Source organism: Chiloscyllium plagiosum, chromosome 1 (assembly GCF_004010195.1).
Source record: "Chiloscyllium plagiosum isolate BGI_BamShark_2017 chromosome 1, ASM401019v2, whole genome shotgun sequence".
In the NCBI taxonomy this organism is placed as follows: Eukaryota; Metazoa; Chordata; class Chondrichthyes; order Orectolobiformes; family Hemiscylliidae; genus Chiloscyllium; species Chiloscyllium plagiosum.
Window position 1 is genome coordinate 140,684,894 of NC_057710.1, and position 21,824 is coordinate 140,706,717.

Genomic DNA, 21,824 nt, shown 5'->3' on the forward strand with positions numbered 1-21,824 from the left:
AAGGGTCAGCCCATCTGAAACACTATCCCTGATTTCTCTCCACAGATGCTGCCAGGCCTTCAGAGCTTTTCCAGCAATCTCTATTATTTTGTTTATAACTATTCAATCATGTTTCTATGTATTTGCTTTGCCATTACTTGATCTTAAAAACAAATAAAGGTGTTCTACCTTGTACAGTATTAACTTCCTGCCTGCCAGTCTATTTAATAAGAACAAGTGTGCAAACAGAAGGGGGTTCCGCCAGGTCTGCAGGGTCTGTGGAATCCCTGACAATAGGATCAGTCTTCAAGAGATTGCTGTCAACCGTTGGCGCTCACTAGGGGTCGTCGAATGTCAGAAAATCAATTTGTCAACAACAGGAAGGACGCGCAACTAAGCACCGATCCCTCGAAACACTCAGGGATTAGCAGCCGCAGTGCCTTTATACAATTACAAGTGTGCAAGATCAGTGAGCCGATAGTTCAACTCAGGAGGTGATGCCGGGTCCAAACAAAACAGTGCATTATAAAGTACATTAGAAAGTTACAATTGGAGCAGAAATGGGAACGGGCAGGCTATTTAAGGGCATTTAATCGCCAGGTTACGGGATAATTTGAGGATTGATGGAGTGACGTCAGTACGTACCTTGATAGCAGAGTAATCTCCTTGTGGACGGTCTAATCTCAGAGGGGAATGGGCACGTTTCTACTCAGATGTGGCTGTCCGCTGTAATCACGGTGCTAACGTAGCAGCGAATAGCTCTCGGAATGAGTACAGCGTGAACTAACATAAAAACTCTTCAATAACAGCTCTGCAAGGCTCCTGAACTCCAGTGTGGATTTCCCTGCATCTAAGGTATGTGTAGCAATTAGCTTCATTTCTCTCAAATTGTCTATCTGAGATTTGTTCGGGGTAAATCTTTTCCACGGCGATTTTACAGCACGATTGTGTTGCTTTCGGGCTGAAATCTAAAATAATCCTTTTTAGACTGGGCTTTGTTTTTTTTTAAAAAAGGATAAGATGATGGAAAGATGTATTCTTGTGACAATCCCATTACTTTCAGTGTAAATCGAGCAAATGTGTAAGCTACCTGTGGTTTAAGTATTTTCTGAGACATCAGACTGACTCCCACAATATCACTCACTGTCGATTATGTAACCGCGCTGAAAGGTTAGAAAACGCCGTGCAGCAGATACATGCAGAAAGGATGAGTTTTAAACAGCCTGCCTATAGGTTGCACTTCGAGGGATCACAATGTCACTTTTTTTAAAAAAAATCGACATTTACAGTCTAATTCTGACGAAGTAGAAATGCGGTCAGAACGCTGCTGCCTTTTCTTTATGTAAACTAACGCAACCCAATCCGCGGAATTCTTCTGTATTCCACCATAAATGTATTGATACCAATGTTGTTCACGCGTTCAACAAACTTCTCTGATCTAGGAAAAAAATTCTAGGTGGATCACAGTCAATAGGAGCAGGCAGTAAAAACTTTCACCAGAAGGTAACGCACTGATATTGGGGACTAATGAAAAGCTTGTCAGGCTGTGATATACAGTAAATGGGTCCTGGCGACCAGACTTTAGCAATTTATTGCCTGATTTGCTGACAGTTTACACACACAAGACTCATCTCTATTTTTGTTTTAAGGGTATAATTTGATAGACGAGACGATGCGTCAATGACATCTTTACCAGAGACAATTGAGGATTTAATCATTACTTCAGTTCCTATCTTGACTTGAACCGCTTATGGTTTTACCTCCCCCCTGGTGAAAAGCGATTAGACAGATATGAACTTGACTTACCAGCCAGTTCCAACAGATCTAACTGGCATATTGTTCTCTGTGGTGTTTAGATTTAAAAAAAAAATACAGGACTGGTTAGTTATCCGTACGGGGTTAGTATGCTGAGGATAACTTCATGTTATGAAGTGATTTGTTTTGCATAGCCCTCAACATCCAGCGCTGCTCCGGTCGCTGTGTATACCACGTCATGAGTGGTTCAAGAACTAGGCGGCGTTTCTGGCGATACTGTCGAGGCATCTTTCAACTTCTCGCAAGATAAGCAAAACGAAGACGAAGTGCTTTGTTTGATAGAATTCTAGCAGCGTTGGAATACCCTCATGTCACTTCCGTTTCACTGTAACACGTGTAAATCATGTTAGAAATTGTGGGACTGATTACTTAAATTTTCAACATGAATAACGTTAGAAGGTCGGAGGTTAAAGACCTAACGCAAAAAAACACCATTTTTTTAACTTGAAAATCGCCACCAGTTTGAGACTGTGTTGTGCCTACACATTAAGTATCAATGTATAAAGAGCTCTTTTAACTGAAGGTGATGTGAACAAACGACATCATTTTGTATTGTTACGATCTCCAAAGACATCCTGGCTTTTAAAAGATAATTTAAACTTCCCCTTTAAAGTTTTCGTTTTGTGACTTTTTAAAAGACCATTGGCTGAACACCATCTTTGCAGTTAAATGCACAGTTTTAAAACAATTACTCACAACCTGGCATTCTCAACTGGTACTTTGGAGACTTAGGCACATTGCTACCATTAACTCCAAGTGAAAACACCTTGCACTTCTTCCTATTAAAGTTATGTGACCTCTAACAATAAAACTGTCAGGTGGACTTCAGAGCTTAAGTGAGGTGGCACTTAAATTTTACTTTAATTCAGAACACAACCCGAAAACCTAAGAATCTTAGAAACCTCACTAACAACAGCCTCAACTGACAGCAATTAGAAAACAGCATACATCATGTTATAGCTGGAGGACACTTTAATCAGATCATTTGTTTTTTGTCATGAAATGATTGTGGACAGGTACAAAAAAAATTAATATGCCACTAAACTATTGGCCCTTGAGTTGAGGGGTGGGCTTGAGTTCAAAGGGAAATTATTTTGCAGTTTTATAAAAATTCTCAAGTCACATCTGAAATATTATGTTCAGTCCTCCATAGAAGATCTCACAAAATGGTATTATAGTCTTGGTGTGGCCAGAAGATGTATTTAAGATAATGTGGACTAAAGGGTTAAATGACAATGGCAGGTTGGATAGAATAGACTTCTATTTCCATAAAATAGAAAATAAATGGGTGATCTAAGAGAAATACTTAAAATTAAAATATTTCATAGGATAAATAGTTCGGAGAAACTATTACCTCTGGTGGGAGATTCAGAACTAGGGGTTACACCTTAAATTTGGAGCTAGGCCATTTGGGTAGATAATGCAAAAATGCATTTAGAGTCGGATGTACACTATGGAAACAGACCCTTCGGTCCAACTTATCCATGCCGACCAGATATCCTAACCCAATCTAGTCCCACCTGCCAGCACTTAGCCCATATCCCTCCAAACCCTTCCTATTCATGTACCCATCCAGGTGCCTTTTAAATGTTGCAATTATACCAGCCTCCACAACTTCATCTGGCAGCTCATTACATACATGCACTGCTCTCTTTCCCCTCTCACCCAAAACCTATGCCCTTTAGTTCTGGACTCCCCCACCTCAGGGAAAAGACTTTGTCTATTTATTCTTTTCATGCCCCCTACAGCTCAAATCCTCCAACCCTGGCAACATCCTTGTAAATCCTTTCTGAACTCTCTCAAGTTTCACAACATCTTTCCAATAGGAAGGAGACCAGAATTGAATGCAATATTCCAAAAGCAACCTAACCAATGGCCTATACAGCTGCAACATCACCTCCCAACTTCTGTACTCAATACTCTGACCAACAAACATATAAATTGAAAATTTATAACACTCTCCATCTAAAAAAATTACCTGCCAGGCTGAATCGACTAAACGGCTTAAAAATTGAGATTATGTCATTGACATAAATGATTTGGATGCGAGCATAAGAGGTACAGTTAGTAAATTTGGAGGTGACACCAAAATTGGAGGTGTAGTGGACAGCGAAGAGGGTTACCTCGGATTAAAACAGGATCTTGATCAGATGAGCCAATGGGCTGAGAAGTGGCAGATGGAGTTTAATTCAGATAAATGCGAGGTGCTGTATTTTGGGAAAGCAAATCTTAGCAGGACTTATACACTTAATGGTAAGGCCCTAGGGAGTGTTGCTGAACAAAGAGACCTTGGAGTGCAGGTTCATAGCTCCTTGAAAGTGGAGTCACAGGTAGATAGGATAGTGAAGAAGGCATTTGGTATGCTTTCCTTTATTGGTCAGAGTATTGAGTACAGGAGTTGGGAGGTCATGTTGCAGCTGTACAGGACATTGGTTAGACCAATGGAACATTGTGTGCAACTCTGTTCTCCTTCCTATTGGAAAGTTGTTGTTAAACTTTAAAGGGTTCAGAAAAGATTTACAAGGACGTTGCCAGGGTTTGAAGCTTTGAGCTATAGGGAGAGGCTGAACAGGGTGGGGCTGTTTTCCCTGGAGGGTCAGTGGCTGAAGGGTGACCTTATAGAGGTTTACAAAATTGAGGGGCATAGAGAGGGTAAATAGGCAAAGTCTTTTCCCTGGGGTGGGAGAGTCCAGAACTAGAGGGCATAGGTTTAGGGTGAGAGGGGAAAGATATAAAAGAGACCTGTGGGGCAACTTTTTCACACAGTGGATGGGTACATGTATAGAATGAGCTGCCAGAGGAAGTGGTGGAGGCTGGTACAATTGCAACATTTAAAAGGCATTTGGAAGGGTATATGAATAGGAAGGGTTTGGAGGGATATGAGCCGGGTGCAAGCAGGTGGGACGAGATTGGGTTAGGATATCTGGTCGGCATGGACAGGTTGGACTGAAGGGTCAGTTTCCATGCTGTACATCTCTATGACTATTTGATACTTTATAGAATGAATATTAAGAGTTAAGGAACATGGAAAATAAGATGAAGACAAGAGACAGATCAACCTTAATCTTATTGAATGATAGAACAGGCTCAAGGTGCAGGATTGTCTATACCCCTAAGTATGATCCTATATGGAGAAGGCACGTCCTACCAAAAAAAAAGTCAAAAGTTAACATTAGGCTGACAGCAACACAGTCATATATAAATCACATTTAACATGGTAACATGTTTTCAGGTGTATTATCAAACAGAATTTGAGAATATTTCCCATTTTGATGCTTCTTACTGCAACAAATGGAACTATCAACTGAACAGTTTAAGGCTCAACTATTTACACCCTGATATTCTCAACACTTACAGGATTTGAGACTTGTAGTCTATCCAGTTATTGCTGCCATTGTCTCCAAAGTGTAAACATTTTGCACTGACATTCCAGTGAAACCATCTTTAATCTCAAGTACACGTCCCAGTACACTGCCAAAGAGAATTTGACAAAGAACTACATAGAAAAATGTCACAGCCAGTTCCGGATGGTCCCCAATATGATTGGATTTCAGTTGGGATATTCTCAAGTGGGCAAGCCCCTGGGAGAAGCGTGAACTAGCTACGCTTTACTCAATCCCTCCTTTGGTTTGTCACAACAAAGTTCATTTTAAAAAAAGGACTATTTCCCTTGTGAATAACTATTCTCAGCCCAAATAAATTTGTTTTAAGATGAGCTAACTTAATTGGGCTTCTGTTAGAAAGAGTTGAATTTATTAGTTATTTAAAAAGTGAGGAAAAAATAAAATACAACACATATACAGATTACAAAAAAGAGTAGAGTCCAAAAAAATGAAAAAGTGAAGTCAGTAGACTCAGTCTTGGCTTGTCCATGATGAATAGATCATGAAATATTGCATTTGATGAACAGTGACTAATAATGACTTAATTTCCAGCAGAAAATGACATTCCTTTTATTTTTATCTGCACACTCTGGGTGGGTCTGGTTGACATTCATAGCCTGTGCTCTGTCATCACACACTTTGGAACTTGAACCACAAGATAGCATGTGAGCATGTCTACATTCTTGCAACTAGAAACCAGAGGTTGCAGTTAATTGTTAAAATCTCTCTTTGCATATTACTCAAAAAGTAAAATGTAAATATTACTTTTACAGTGAGAAAGATGTACAGCACAGAAACAGACCCTTCGGTCCATCCCGACCCCACATCCTAAATTAATCTCATCCTATTTTCCCCATAGCCCTCTAATGTCTTTCTATTCATAGTCCCATACAGATGCCTTTTAAAATGTTGTAATTGTATCAGCTTCCATAACTTCCTCTGGCAGCTCATTCCATACATGCACCACCCTCTGTGTAAAAAAAGTTGTCTCTTAAGTCCCTTTTAAGTCTTTTCCCTCACACTCAACCTATGCCCTGTAGTTCTGGACTTCACCACCCCAGGGAAGATTTATCCTATCTGTGCCCCTCATGACCTCTTTAAACCTATATAAGATTATCCCTCAGCCTCCAATGCTCTGGGAAATACAGTCTCAGCCTATTCTGCCTCATCCTATAGCTCAAACCCTCCAATTCTGGAAACATACTTGTAAATCTTTTCAGAACCCTTGGCGCATCTGATCAAGATCCCGTTGTACGCTGTGGTAAACTTCTTCGCTGTCGCCTACACCTCCAATTTTGGTATTATCTGCAAACTTACTAAGTATACCACCTATGTTCACATCCAAATCATTTATATAAATGATGAAAAGCAGTGAACACAGTAGTGATCCTTGTGGCCCACCAGTGGTCACAGGTCTCCAGTCTGAAAAGCAACTCTCCAATACCACCCTCTGTCTTCTACTTTTGAGCCAGTTCCATATCCAAATTTGCTTAGAACTATTTTTTTTCCAGATCCAAAGTCTCTGACCAACCCACGGGAGATCATAGTTCAGTTTTGTTTTTAAGCGAGGGCATCTCTCTCTCTCTCTCTCTCTCTGAAGTATTGCAGTTTGAAGTTCATTTGACAGTCTTCAGGTGAAATATTCCACGATTCCTTTTTGAAATTCAGGGAATTCACATTGATTTTAGACTGCTTCCAATCTTGCATCCTCAGCCATCTTTTGGCTTATGGCTCTCTTTAAAAACAAAAAGAATTGTATAAAAGTCCATTATATACATTATTTGGATTATGATCTATGTTGTGACAAGATATATTATGGCAGCTGGTGTAAGAAAGATACCTTAAAATAATTCATTAAAAGAAGAGAAAGAGATAGAGAGACATAGCATAGGACATTATCTGGCAAATATAAAGGTTCATCTGTCAAATATATAGCAAACAAAATCTGGGTGCACAAGAAACTAAACTTGGTGTGCAAAGTTCTTGAGGTTATTGGATGAGATCATTGAGAAAGTAGAGCCCATCAACTAAAAGCAGAATACTGCAAATGTTAAAAATCAGAAGTCTGACTAAAAGCTGGAAATACCCAGCAGGTCTGGAAGCAGCTGTAGAGTGAGGAAAAACGAAGTGAACAATAAGTTGTTACTTAATTTGAGTGAATGATTTAGAAACAAAGATGAGAGTTTTTGAAAGCAAGGCATTGTTGAGCAGGAACCAGAGGGATGAAAGATGAAGGACTTGGCGAGAGTTAAGATGTGAGCAGTAGAGGAGGCGAAAGCCTTGTGGTATTATTGCTAGACTATGAATCCAGGTAATGGACCAGGGACTCAGGTTCCTAGGACAGATGGTGAATTCAATAAAAAAAATCTAACTATGTATCTTAATGATGACCATGAAAGAATTGTCAATTGTCAGAGGAAAAACGTATTTGGTTCACTGTGTCCTTTTAGGAAGAAAACTGCGGTCCTTACCTAGTCTGGTCTACATACGACTCCAGACCTATAGTCGTGTGGTTGACTCTTAACTGCCCTCTGGCACCACATTAGCACTTATTGCTCACTGTTTAAGAAAGGTGGTAGCGACAAGCCAGGGAACTATAGACCTTGAGCCTGATCTGTGGTGGGCAAGCTGTTGGAGGGAATACAGAGGGACAGGATGTACATGTATTTGAAAAGGCAAGGACTGATTAGGGATACTCAACATGACTTTGTGCGTGGGAAATCATGTCTCACAAACTTGATTGAGTTTTTTTTTGAAGAAGTAACAAAGATGATTGATGAGGGCAGAGCAGTAGATGTGATCTATATGGGCTTCAGTAAGGCGTTCGACAAGGTTCCCCTTGGGAGAGTGGTTAGCAAGGTTTGATCTCATGGAATAAAGGGAGAACTAGCCATTTGGTTACAGAACTGGCTCAAAAGTAGAAGGCAGAGGATGGTGTGGAGGGTTGTTTTTCAGACTGGAGGCCTGTGATCAGTGGAGTGCCACAAGGATCAGTGGGGGTCCACTACTTTTCTTCATTTATATAAATGATTTGGGTGTGAGCATAAGAGGTACAGTTAGTAAGCTTACAGATGACACCAAAATTGGAGACATAGTGGACAGTGAAGAAGTTGACCTCAGATTACAACAGAATCTTGACCAGATGGGCCAATGGGCTGAGAAGTGACAGATGGAGTTTAATTTAGATAAATGTGAGGTGCTGCATTTTGTGAAAGCAAATCTTAGCAGGACTTATACACTTAATGGTAAGGTCCCAGGGAGTGTTGTTGAACAAAGAGACCTTGGAGTGCAGGTTCATAGCTCCTTTGAAAGTGGAGTCACAGGTAGATAGGATAGTGAAGAAGGCGTTTTGGTATGCTTTCTTTTATTGGTCAGAGTATTGAGTATAGGAGTTGGGAGGTCATGTTGCAGCTGTACAGGACATTGGTTAGGCCACTGTTGGAATATTGCATGCAATTCTGTTCTCCTTCCTATCGGAAAGATATGAAACTTGAAAGGGTTCAGAAACCTGTTGTCAGGATTGGAGGATTTGATCCATAGGGAGAGGTTGAATAGGCTAGGGCTGTTTTCCCTGGAGCGTCGGAGGCTGAGGGGTGACATCGTAGAGGTTTATAAAATCATGAGGTGCATGGATAGGATAAATAGACAAAGTTTTCCCTGGGCTGGAGGAGTCAAGAACTAGAGGGCATAGATTTAGGGTGAGAGGGGAAAGATATAAAAGAGACCTATGGGGGAACGTTTTCACACAGGGGTGGTACGTGTATGGAATGACCTGCCAGAGGAAGTGGTAGAGGCTAGTACAATTGCAACATTTAAAAAGGGAACTGAATGGGTATATGAATAGGAAGGGTTTGTGGGATATGGGCCGGGTGCTGGCAGGTTGGACTAGATTGGGTTAGGATATTTGGTCAGCATAGACTAGTTGGACCGAAGGGTCTGTTTCTGTGCTGTACATCTCTATGACTCTATGCTGGCCTAGCCACTAACAACTAGTGAATTATGTTTTAAAACACTGCAATTTTTGATGAGATCAAACTTATAGAAAATGCAAATTGGGAGGCCAACAAAGAGAACATCAATATGTTCAAAGGGAATGGATGAGGGTTGCAACAATGGATAAACTGAGATTGGGTGAAGTCAGATGATGCTGCAAAAATAGAAGGAAATGATCTTGCTATTGAAATGTAGCAAGTGGAAAGCTCATTAGCAGCCAACTTTGCAAATGATTTGGTTCAGCTTCAGAGAATAGACATGTTGAGAATGGTGAGTAGGGGTAGTTTATCACAGTGGAGAAAGTGAGTCTGCAGATGCTGGAGATCAAAGTTGAAACTTTATTGCTGGAACAGGTAGTTTATCACAGTCACATTCTCACAGGACGTAATATGTAATCCTTATAAGGATTATCTTAGTACTGCAGCAAATCTGGGACATGAAATTATGTACAAGTTGTCAAAATTTCAGAAACTATAACACATTAAAGAATTTTGGAGAGGGTAGTCTGTTTGGAAATAGGGCTGTAGTTTGCAAGCACAGCGTAATCACCTTTCTCTTGTTTTGTGGGATATGGATGTGGCTGACCAGGCTAGCATTTGTCGCCCATCTTAAGTGATAAGTTAACCACATTATTGTGCAACTGGAGTCACATGTAGATTAGGCCAGGTGAAGATGGTTGACTTCCTTCCCTAAAGGATATTAGTGAACCAGGTATCTTCTGTTAAGTGACAAATCATCAGTGATTACGTGGTTGCCATTAATCCAGCTTTTTGCTTTCTTCCAGATTTTTGCTGAATTGAAATTTCACCATTTTCCATGGTGGGGTTCAAGCTCATGTCCTCAGTGCATTGGCCTGGGTTTCTGGATTACTGTAAAACAAGGAAATGGTAGATGAAATGAACAAACAAACATTTTGTTTCTGTCTTGTCTATAGCGAGAATACAAAAAACATTCCTGTAATATCTCTAAATTAGATGATGAAAGGGATAAGAGGAATTGATAAAATTACAAATCACGAGGGAAGGATACTAAGCAAACCAGTGGGGGCTGCAAGATGACAAGTCTTTAGGTCCAAAGGATCTCATCATAGGATCTTAAAAGAGGTGCTAATTTTCCAAAATTCCCGAAATTCAGGAGAGGTTCCATTGACCTTGAAAATAGCAAATATAACCCCTCTATTCAAGAAGGGAGTGAGCCAGAAAACGCAAAAAAGTAGAAAACTAAGGCCAGTTAGCTTGATGTCTGTCAAGGGGTCGGTGTTAGAATCAGTCATAAAATTACATCTGTACACTTAGGAAAACCAAGGGTAATCGGGGCAGTCGGTATGGTTTCAAAGGAAAATAATGTTTAACTAATTTTTGGAGTTCTTTAAAGGAGTAACATATGCTATGGATTAAGGAGAGTCTATAAATATACTTTACTTGGACTTCCAGATAATATTTGATAAGGTACCACTAAGGTTGTTGCAGAAATTGATGCTCATGGTGTAGGGATGTTACATGCTAGCATGGATGAATGATTGTCAGAAAACAGCATGTACAAATTAGCAGCATGTGGCAAATGGAGTCCTTTGAGTCTGTGCAATTTTTACATTTGACATCAATGACTGATATGAGGGAATGTTGGTCATGATAGCTATATTCACAGATGACATCAAGGTAGGAAAATAAGTTTGAAGACATCAAAAGGTTACAGTTGGATATGGATGGGTTGAGTCTAGCAGATGAACTTAATATGAGAAATTGTGAAGTTGTTCACTTTAACAAGAAGAGTGAAAAAACAAAGAACAACATAAACAGAGAATGACTGCAGAATTCCAAGGTACCAAGATATTAGAGTTCTGGTATGAGTCACAAAAATGTATGCAGCATGTAATTAAAAAGGCTAACGGAATGATAACCTTTATTTCAAAAGGAATTGAATGTGAAACATGTTATGCTTCAGTATACAGGGTATTAGTGAATACATATCTCAAATTCTGTGTGGACATTTGATCTCCTTATTTAAAGAATAGATATAAATGCATTGGAAGTGGTTCAGAGAAGGTTTAATAGATTGATACCTGCACTGAATGGATTGTCTTATGAGAATAAGGTGGACAGGCTGAGCTGGAGTTTAGAAGAGTGAGTGATGATTTGATTAAGTTTATTATATCCTGAATGGTTTTGGCCAAGTAGACATGGAAAGGTTGTCACCTCTTATGGGTCAATCCAGAATCAGGGGACGTTGTTTTAGGACAGAGCCGTGGGGAAAAAAAAATCTTTGATGTTTGAGCAGCTTTGGAACTCTGCCTCAGAAGGCAGTGGAGGTGAGGTTATTAAATATTTTTTCAAGACCGAGGTGGATCAGTTCTCATTAGACAGCCTATCATATATAATAGAGGTTGGTGGGAATATGGAGTTTGATACAACCAGATCAACCATGATCTTATTATTTTGGAGCAGGCTTGAAGGGTTGAATACTTTACTTTTGCCCCTGTTGCATATATTGGAGTTTCTCACACTTATGGTTGTAGGGTTGGAATGATGCATAAGAGATTAGGATGACAATTTGTAGTAAAGAAGAGAAACCAACAGTTAGCTTTGCATTTCAGAGTGATTCTGGAATAGTGAGTAGCTTTGGCATACAAGACCAGGACTTGAAAATAATCCTGTTGGATCTGATGGTGAAAGACTGACCTACCTTAACCATTTCAAGTGAAGGTAGGACTAGGTCAGGAGAATGACCAGGCCGAGAGAAAGTGGAGCAAAGAGCATTAAAGTTAGAACTGAGGGCATGATTGAACAACTTGGTAGCAAAAGAAAAAGAGTGTCACAGAGTTGGGAATTTGAAAAAGCCATAATAGATGCCCTTTGAAGAAATTTTTTGACACATGGTCATGTTTATACACTTGCATATAAAATCCCCCAGGCAGAAGAACAAAAAATGTGGATTTATGTCATTTACAAAGGCAAAATAATTAACATCCACAGGTACTATAACAATTTCCCCATGACATCTATGCATTTGATATTGATAGTGCTTTCTTTTATTTGCACTTAATCATAGGCCAAATTGTTTAATTCTGCACCTATTCCTTATCAGTCCTGCTCTGCCATTTAATAAGGGCTGACCTTGATTCAGTTTTCCTGTCCTCATAAGCTGCAACTCTCTTACTTCAATATCTAAAATCAAATTTTTAATGACCAGCCTTTATTGTTCTGTGGAAGCGAATTCCAAAGCCTAATTCCTCATCTGTTTTAAACGGGAGAGCCTTATTTTCAAAACTGGACTGTTTAGTTCTTGACTGCCCTACAATAGGAAATATTCAGAATCTTGTACATTTAAATAAGATCATGCCTCATTCTTTGAAACATTAATGAGTATAAGCATAACCTGCTTAACCTTTCCTCAGAAGACCTCTTATTTTCAGGAGTCAGCATAGTGACTTTTTTTTAAACATTGCGAAAGCATACTTTTATAAAAAAAAAAATCTTTGGGTAGGTGCTAAAACAATTATAGAGATGTACAACACGGAAACAGACCCTTCGGTCCAATACATCCACGCCGACCAGATATTCCAATCCAATCCAGTCCCACCCGCCAGCACCTGGCTCACATCCCTCCAAACCACCTCCACTCATATACCCATCTACATGCTCTCCAAATGCTGCAACTGTTCCAGCCTCCACCACCCTCTGCACGATCTTTGTATATTTAAAAAAAAATGGAATTTGATATTCCCTACGGTTGCAAAATACCAAAGGCATTTCCTACTCATGCAGGATACTACTGTATTTACATACATTTTTGAGGCAAAGAGAGTCTGATAACTGAATGGACCCTCGTTGTACTTTGGCAGAATGACCTTAGAGGGCGGTCTTTCCCCACAGTACCTTGGCTTTGGTGCATCCAGCAGCATGTAGTCCTAGTCCTTGGAATGTGCCAGTTGGCAGCACTGTGTCAAGGTTACTAGAAGACCAACAAGTTTCAGGCAGACTAAAGAGTATCTTTCACTGAATTGACGGTCTTCCAGGTGCAGTCAATGTTTGTCTCAGTGTGCATCACAGGGAACAGCTTGTAGAGCACAAAGTCCTACGTCCGAAAGCTGCTCAGGGCGAACCTCAACAAAAACTACTACATCTCTCTCCAAATCTTCTTTGCAAAGGCACATTCCAGGAGGAGATGTGTCAGTTTCTTAACCAGCACAGCCGCTTCAAGGGCAGCGTACAGTAGTGCAGAGTGACCGGGTGTGTGTGAAATATCTGATGGGCAATGCCCTTCTCACCACCAGCCAAGCTATATCTTGGTGCTTGTTGAAAAGTTCTTGTGAAGAGGCATACAACCAAATGACTTTGATAGTCTGCTCAGGGAACTAAGCAACAGGATTCACCCCCTCCTTTTCCCACATGGTATCGAGGATATTATATGCTGACCACTTTCTGATAGACTTATAGTCAAAGGTATTTCACTTTACAAATTTTTCCACCAGGCACAGGTGGTACGGAATGGTTCCACTACTTAGAACATTCCATGGTGCCGAGGCCAGACCCACCCATTGCAACACCGTGGACAGATAGAGCCTCAGTATGTAATGACACTTGGTGTTTGTATACCAAGGGTCCATGTACAGCTTGATGCTCCCATACACAAAAGTGACCATCAGGATAAGGGTGGTGTTGGATATGTCTTTCCTTCCCTTATCCAGAGCTTAGTACATAGCATCCCTGCAGTCACGGTGATTCTTTGACCTCCAGATGAATTGGAGGATGGCTCAGCTGTCAGTTAAGTAGCAGGTTCGGGGAAGGGGCAAGATCGGTACCACACGCAACAATAATGACAGTACCTCGCACCCGATTACCAGGTTTTTACTTGCAATGGAGAGGGAGCAGCGCCAGTTTCTGCCTCGCCATAGTGATGTACTCCTCCCAAGCTGTTGTACATGTCTTGGCCCCTCCAAACCTTCTGTGAATTGCTTCCAATACAAACACATCCGTCTTTAAATAAGGAGTCCAAAATTATACATGATACTTCAGGTGTGGTCTGACCAATTCACTGTACAATTGGACAAATAACAAATTCCACCTCTCTTCCTAATTACTTAACATATTGTATGTGCATGTTAACTTTTTGATTCACATACAAGGATACCTACCTCAGCCTCTACTGAAGAAAATGGGGTTTCTTTCCATTTAAATAACAGGCTGCTTTTCTATTATCCTAAAGGACTTTACAGTCCTGGGAATTTGTTCAAGGCACCATTTACTTTTCTTCCTTATAAAAGGACTTCTTATGACAAGAATAGTGCCATCTAAAATATTGATCTTATTGCAGAAATTGACTTTAATGTTCTTTAGTTTTATGATAGTTTGAAAGTTCCTATTACTTCTGAAATTGTGCACACTTTGTGTAAAGTAGTTAAAATAAAAAAAAACTGTTGGAAAAACTCAGCAAGACTGGCAACATCTGTGGTTTCAAGTATAACTATTGTTCAGCGCTGAGGTAGTTATGTAGCACTGACTGTCAACTTAAGGCGTAAATCGGTCAAATTATTCAGAAAATGACTTGGAGGAGACGGTGTTGGACTGGAGTGGACAAAGTTTAAAAATCATACAACACCAGGTTATAGTCCAACAGATTTAATTGGAAGCAATAGTTTTTGAAGCGCTGCTCCTTCATCAACTGCCTGATGAAGGAGCAGCGCTCTGAAAGCTATTGCTTCCAATTAAAACTGTTGGACTATAACCTGGTGTTGTGTGATTTTTAAACTTTGTCCACTCCAGTCCAACACCAGTATCTCCAAATCATGCTGGTAAAAACAATGACTGCAGATGCTGGAAACCAGATTCTGGATTAGTGGTGCTGGAAGAGCACAGCAGTTCAGGCAGCATCCAAGGAGCTTCGAAATCGACGTTTCGGGCAAAAGCCCTTCATCAGGAATAAAAATGAAGGGCTTTTGCCCGAAACGTCGATTTTGAAGCTCCTTTGATGCTGCCTGAACTGCTGTGCTCTTCCAACACCACTAATCCAGAATCTCCAAATCATGCTGTCTGTCCTCGGCTCTCTGACCTTAGTAGTGACAGCCACAGGACACTGAAATTGGCGTCATTGCTCGGGACAGGAGAAAGACAGACTGACTGCCATCCGTGCTTCCATTTGACATCCAGATGGCCTGTTAAAAATATCCATGAATACCAGGATCAGGACTGGCTGTACTGCCCCCAGCAGTTTAATTGCCTCCTGACAGTCACTGTCCAAACTCCGGCAGAACGGACATCAAAGGTTAAGCTTGTGAAACCCAACCATGAGGAGAACATTCGTGTGGGGATAAAGGAGGGCGAAGTGATGGGTTTTGACAGGTGTAGCTTATTTTTTATGTGCAGATTGAGGTATTCAAACCGAAGTAAAACGATACTTTAAGATATACTTTGTACTGTTAAAAGACACATTTCCCTTTGTTTTCCGTGTTTCATTGGGACATTGGAGGAAGAGGCTTTTTTTTCTACTGAACTATCACGTCGTAAGAAACTACAATCAGCTGCTGTAGCAGCTGTGGATTTCCCTCCCTCTCTCACTGGGGTTTAGTTTCATCACTGAAAGCTAGTCTCCTCTTGCACTCCTCAGTTAGAGACAGAGAGGCGTCTTTCGCCACTCCATGACCTTAGCTTTTATTTATTTCTCGCGACGTGGCTGCTGGTTCTGTGAAGTTTACTTTATCAAGAAAAGCGATCAAACTGGTCCGGATGACCCTGATTGTATGAATAAGTAAGCAGGATGCTGGAGGCTGCTGACGACTATTATATGCCTATAGGATTTTCGTAAGTGAGCAGAAAAGTGCTATTCCTGGCACCCTGCCTGTGTGGTGGATGTCATCATTGCTCAGAAGCTGTCTAGGTCTTTTGTTTAAATTATGCTCTTGCTGTGCTTTTGCAGAGTGGATGTTCAGAACATTGGACGCTCCTTCCCACAACCGCCTCATCCATCCTGAAGGTTAAAAAAAAACAACTGGATTTAACAGCGGAGAAGGAAACACAAATTAAAACGATTCACCTTCCAAAGCTAACATAAATTAACCTCCGACGATCTAACTAAGGCTTCGTATCACCCTCCTAGACTTCACCGTCGACTTCTGCCTTCCATTTTATTTAAGTATACATAATATATGATATTTATGTCCTTTACCGAAACTATATGGAGTAGATTTTCTTCCACAATCAACTCAAACAGTATTTAATCGATCAACATTTGAAAATGAATGTAATTGCACTGTTACTCACCGGATTGTCTCTATCTGGGAAACTTCACTGGATTAGTGGACTCGAATACGACTACTCTTACGATTATTATGATGAAGAAAAGGCGGAGGTCATTGATTACAAAGACCCATGCAAAGCTGGTAAGTGAACTCGCTTTCTGATTTCTGCCCTCTCCATGCGAACGAAACGACACTTCAGAAAGTTGTACTTGGCACGAAATGCTCTGTTAAACGTACAAGCTATGTACTTCCGAAAGGCGGGCGCTTTGGTAGTTATTTCATACCTCGTGTGGGAGCTACTGAACACTGCTCGCTGTTGTCACTGTTTCGTCCACTCAGGTTAACCCACAAAGTCGACCAGTCGCTTTCTGAGCGTAGGGGGTCCTTTTCGCCCGAATTGCTTTTTTCAAACGAGTCTTAAGATTTTTTTTGCTTTGGATTTAATTCGCTGTTCAGTTCAGGTTTAACTGGAAATATCACATTGCATTTCAACTTGTGCACTGCATGAGGACATGCAGATTGTGAGGTCACTGACCAGCTGCAGTCGAGCTCTGGCTAGTCTCAATAGTGTTGTTGCATCCTGACAGGGCCAGGTCCCGGACCGAAAGCACTTGGGAATTCACAGCTGGTATCCAGTATCCTCCATGGACCTGATAATGTGCTCTGTGACTGACTGCACATCAGTCTCTGGCTCTACAATTCCACACCGAGCCGTCCATAATTATCGGGGCCTTTTTTTACTCTTGACCAAACTAATATTTATTTTGCTGCTTCTTTCAGCACTTTCTCAGGGTGCTCCTGAGGGTGGAGAGGGAGCGCGCGCCGGGTGCTCCTGAGGGTGGAGAGGGAGCGCGCGCCCGCCCACTCCTGAGGGTGGAGAGGGAGCGCGCGCCCGCCCACCAGGTGCACCTGAGGGTGGAGGGAGCGCGCGCCAGGTGATCCTGAGGGTGGAGAGGGAGCGCGTGCCCGCCTCATGATCCTCCTGAGCGAGAAGGGTGAGTGCGCGCACACGCGCGCGCGCGCTGTCTCCGGGTGCCCCTGGATGAAGATTTGAGGATAAATTTTGTACCGTGGTTGCAGATTTGATCACGGACATTGAAAGGTTGAAGGAAGTTGTTGGTCCTACACATGTTACCAATCGAAATGCACAACTGTGTTTATATATTTAACCCAAGAAAGATGCATTCACTGGTCAATAAACTGGATTGTTTTAAAGGGGAGTGTATTGATTTGTATGATTGACGCAAGGGCAGATCACTTTTCGAAACTTTTGCACGAGTAACTGGCGCCGAGAGGTGATTAACGAATTCCCCCGTGATGTCTTGCAGTCCAACTGCATCAGTGGCTTTATTGGTTTTTGTTTCTTTGGTAAGTAAGCCTTTGTAGAAATAGTGACCTATTTTAAATGCAAAATAACCCCTCTGCTCTTTTTTAAAAAAAGGATAGACAAGCTTCGAATGAACACCCGATATATTTAGATGATAAAGCTTCACTATTACACTCTCTTTTAATGAAACAGAGTTGTGAAAGGCCAACATTCAAGCTTTTGATTTTTTGCGTCTTTTTAGTTTTTCCACTGAAATTTTCAAGTTCATCTGTTAAACACTTTATTCAATCTTCTGCCTGCTCCTTCACTTTCAAAGAAGCTCCTGTAGTACTTTCAGTTAGCGACTGGCCTACAAAGCAGATAGTATGGCTTTTACTCATTTACTCTGAGGGTGTTTGCAGACGAAAATAATTCGCTTTTAATATATGTATATAAAGTTGTGCTTCCAGCCTCAACCTGGTCTTACTTTTTGATTATGTACAGGATCAGGCTTGTCACATTCGATGATTTTCATGAGGAAGTAGTTTTTTTTTGCTGTAACTAGTTGCGTGTTGATTTTGATGGTTATAAGTTTGACAAAATATCTGAAGTGATTCTCAGGCAGCCTTTCAAAGATGTGATAGGGATTTTATATTGGACAAATTTTAACGCATTTGATGCATCATATTTTACTTTGGGCAATGTGAAAGTTAACAATGAAATATCTTCAAGAATTCAAAATTGTGGACTGATTTATCAAAATGCTGTGTCTTTCCAGTGTATGTTATGTGGGTGAGATAAACCTGTTTGTATTTTAATACTTGATCATATATAGCACATACTGGCTGTGAAATGTGGCTCAATGCTATAAGTATCTATTATGCGCAATGTTCAAACACACTTAGGCATATCAGGCAAGCGACTATTTTGTTGAAATTGTTCACAAAGTGTAGATCTCCAAAGATCGCAGATTATGATGTAAATCAGATGATACCATATCTGGCAAGAGTATTCTGAGAATCAACCTACTTAAAACCTTAGAATGAATTAATATATCTGATGTCTCCACTTCACAAAGGATATTTTAATTAAAAATCTACTTCGCATTGCAGACACAACTGCAACATCATAGGGCAAAGATCTGGTTGCTTGTGGCTGCCAAAATGACTGTTCCTGTTAACTTCTTTCCATGCTGGAGCAGACCATCTTTAGCGTCATAGAGATGTACAGCACAGAAACAGACCCTTTGGTCCAACTCGTCCAAGCTGACCAGATATCCCAACCCAATCTAATCCCACCTGCCAACACCTGGCCCCTATTCCTCCAAACCCTTTCTATTCATATACCCATCCAGCTGCCTTTTAAATGTTGCAATTGTACCAGCCTCCTCCACTTCCTCTAGCAACTCATTCCATACACGTACCACCCTCTGTGTGGAAAAAGTTGCCTCTTAGGTCTCTTTTTATATCTTTTCCCCTCTCGCCCTAAACCTATGCCTCTAGTTCTGGACTCCCCCACGCCACAGAAAAAGACTTTGTCTATTTACCCTATTCAGGCCCCTCATGATTTTATAAACCTCCAGAGCCTCAGCCTCTGACGCTCCAGGGAAAACCGCCTCAGCCTATTCAACCTCTCCCTACAGCTCAAATTCTCCAAACCTGACAGCTTGCCATCCATTTTTTTTTTCAAGGAATGACACTATTTCACAGCTTTGCAAGAAAGTTGACATTTAATTCTCTAATGGCAGAAAGAAACAAATAGAGTGAAGATGTGACTGTGAAGATTGCAGGTTTCCCCATGGTGTGGGATTAATGACTGTTCAAATACCTTAGTAAATCTGTGTGTCCCTGTCTGGATTGAGAACTGTCAAGGTGATATCAGTTGTCTTAATTCCTTTGCGCCCCCGCCTCCCATTCAAACCTGTCTTCCTCTGAACTGAGTGCACTCTGAGCTCTCCGATTCAGTCCTGACTTTGATCAAGCCAGCCAATAAAGGTGGTGGTGGTGTTTGATGTACTGACCTCTACATTGCGAAGCTGGAATGCCAACTCTTGGGCACCACCTCTTATCCCTCCTGGACCATGACTCCACCATTGAGCATCAGGCCATTGTTGTCTTATCTGGGGATCTTCCCACTATAGTTTCCCAGCTCATAGTCCCCCAATCTTGTGCAGCCTGCTTCTAACTTCTGCCCAAAATCCACAAGCAGTCCTTCCCAAGCAGACCCATTGTTTCTGCTTCATCCTGGCCCACAGAACTTACTCTTCCTACTTATCGCTACTTTTCCCTTTGTGTGGTCCCTCCTCACTTTTGTCTGCGATTTTTCTGAAACTTTGTCCATTTCAAAATTTCCAGTTTGTGGGCTCCAGCCACGTCCTCTTCACTATGGATGTACAATTCCTTTACATACCCATCTGCCATCAAGATGGTCTCAAGACTTCATCCTGGGGAAAAAGGGCCTGAGCTGTCCCTATCAACCACCACCCTCCTCTGCCTGGCCAAGCTGTCCTCACACTAAACCACTTCTCCTCTCTTTCTTTTAGACTAAAGGTATGGCCATGGATACTGGCGGGGTTCCAGTTATTCTTGTCTCTTTGTGAGGAAGGTTGGACACTCCTTCCAATCCTGCTTAGGTCCTTCCCCACAATGCATGTTCTGGTACATTGGTGACATTATTGATACTGCATACCTCTCTCGTTCTGAACTGGAAAAATTTATCAATTTTGCTTCTAATTTCTACCATGCCTTCACCTCGTCTGTTCTGAACTCCTCCCTTCCCTTCCTCAATATCTCTGTTTCCATTTCAGTGGATAAGCTGGCCACCAATATGTGCTACAAATCCATTTGACTCCCACAGTTATCTTGACTAGACATCCTCACACCTGTAAGGACCCCATCCCATTCCTCCAGTTTCTCGGTTTCTGTCACTTCATTTTTGATGCCACCTTCTGTAGGGTTTGGTCTTAGAGATGTCTACTTTTTCTTTTCCTCAACTGAGGACTCTCCACAATTGTGGTCGACAGGTCCCCTTAGCTGAGTTTGCCCATCTTATGCACTTCTTCTGCCTTCACCCCTAGCCTCTCCTCCGACAACAACAATTGGGTCCTCCTGGTCCACAATTACCACCCCCCCAGAATCCATATCCAAAGGACTGTAAGGTGACATTTTCTGTCACCTACAACAGGATGCCACGACCAGACACACATTTCCCTCCCCTCCCTTGTCAGCATTTCACTGGGACAATTCCCTCCGGTACACTCTGGTCCACTTCTCCATTCCTAACATTTCCTCACACTGCCACAGCACCTTCCGATGCAGTTGTAGAAGGTGTAATACCTGCTCATTTACCTCCTCCCTCCCAAGGGCCCAGACATACCTTCCAGATGAAGTAATCCTTTACCTGTACTTCATTTGATATAGTCTACTGTATTTGCTGTTCACAACGTGGTTTCCTCTACAGTGGCAAGATGAAATGCGGAGTGGGTGACCACTTTGCAGAACATCTTCAGTCTGTCCTCAAAGCTGACTCCCAGCTTCCAGGTTGTCTTCCACTCGATTTTAATTTGTGTTTTGTCACATATACTCAATACAAAAGTACAGAAATAAAGTGGAAAGTGTATTATGTCGGGACTTGTTGGGCTGAAGGGCCTGTTTCCATACTGTAGGGAATCTAATCTAATCACCACACAAGGGACCAACTTAGGTACAAGTGCATTGGTACAGAAACTTAAGAAAAATGTTAGAAAGAAAGAACAAAGTTAAAAGTTAAATATTGCAGTGATTATAGTACAGTGATACTTTCTTAAGTAGAAAATAAAGGATTAGAGCTGAAAGTTCAAACATTATAGTCTTTCGTAAGTGCTTAGCCATGGTGGGACTGCACTTTGATGGATCACCTCGAGACCAGAAGTCCACACTGAGGCCACGCCAGGCCACCGGGAGACCACCACGCTAGACCAAGAGTCTGCCACACCAAGCCCAGAGACCACCTTGCTGGGTGTGCGCTGAGTCCAAGGCTGGGAGGAGAAAGCAACAAAAACACAAGAGAAAAAGGAAAGGCTGGAGGGGATGAGCTCTGTCTGAAATGTCCTACCCTGCCATCACCACCACACCAG

At 41.5% G+C, this 21,824-nt stretch overlaps 1 protein-coding gene across 2 annotated transcripts in view; it reads left to right on the forward strand.

Annotated features, from left to right (window-relative positions):
• Positions 1 to 333: 333 nt before the first annotated feature.
• tll1 (tolloid-like 1) overlaps positions 334 to 21,824 on the forward strand; it is a 327,452-nt gene continuing 305,961 nt past the window's right edge. Inside the window, exons 1-2 of one of the 2 annotated variants that reach the window (XM_043698508.1) lie at positions 334 to 834; positions 16,083 to 16,545. In XM_043698508.1, the coding sequence (XP_043554443.1) occupies positions 16,401 to 16,545 (145 nt within the window). In that variant the 5' untranslated portion in view covers positions 334 to 834; positions 16,083 to 16,400. The remainder of the gene's footprint in view (positions 835 to 16,082; positions 16,546 to 21,824) is intronic. The other variant, XM_043698500.1, reaches the window with a different exon arrangement.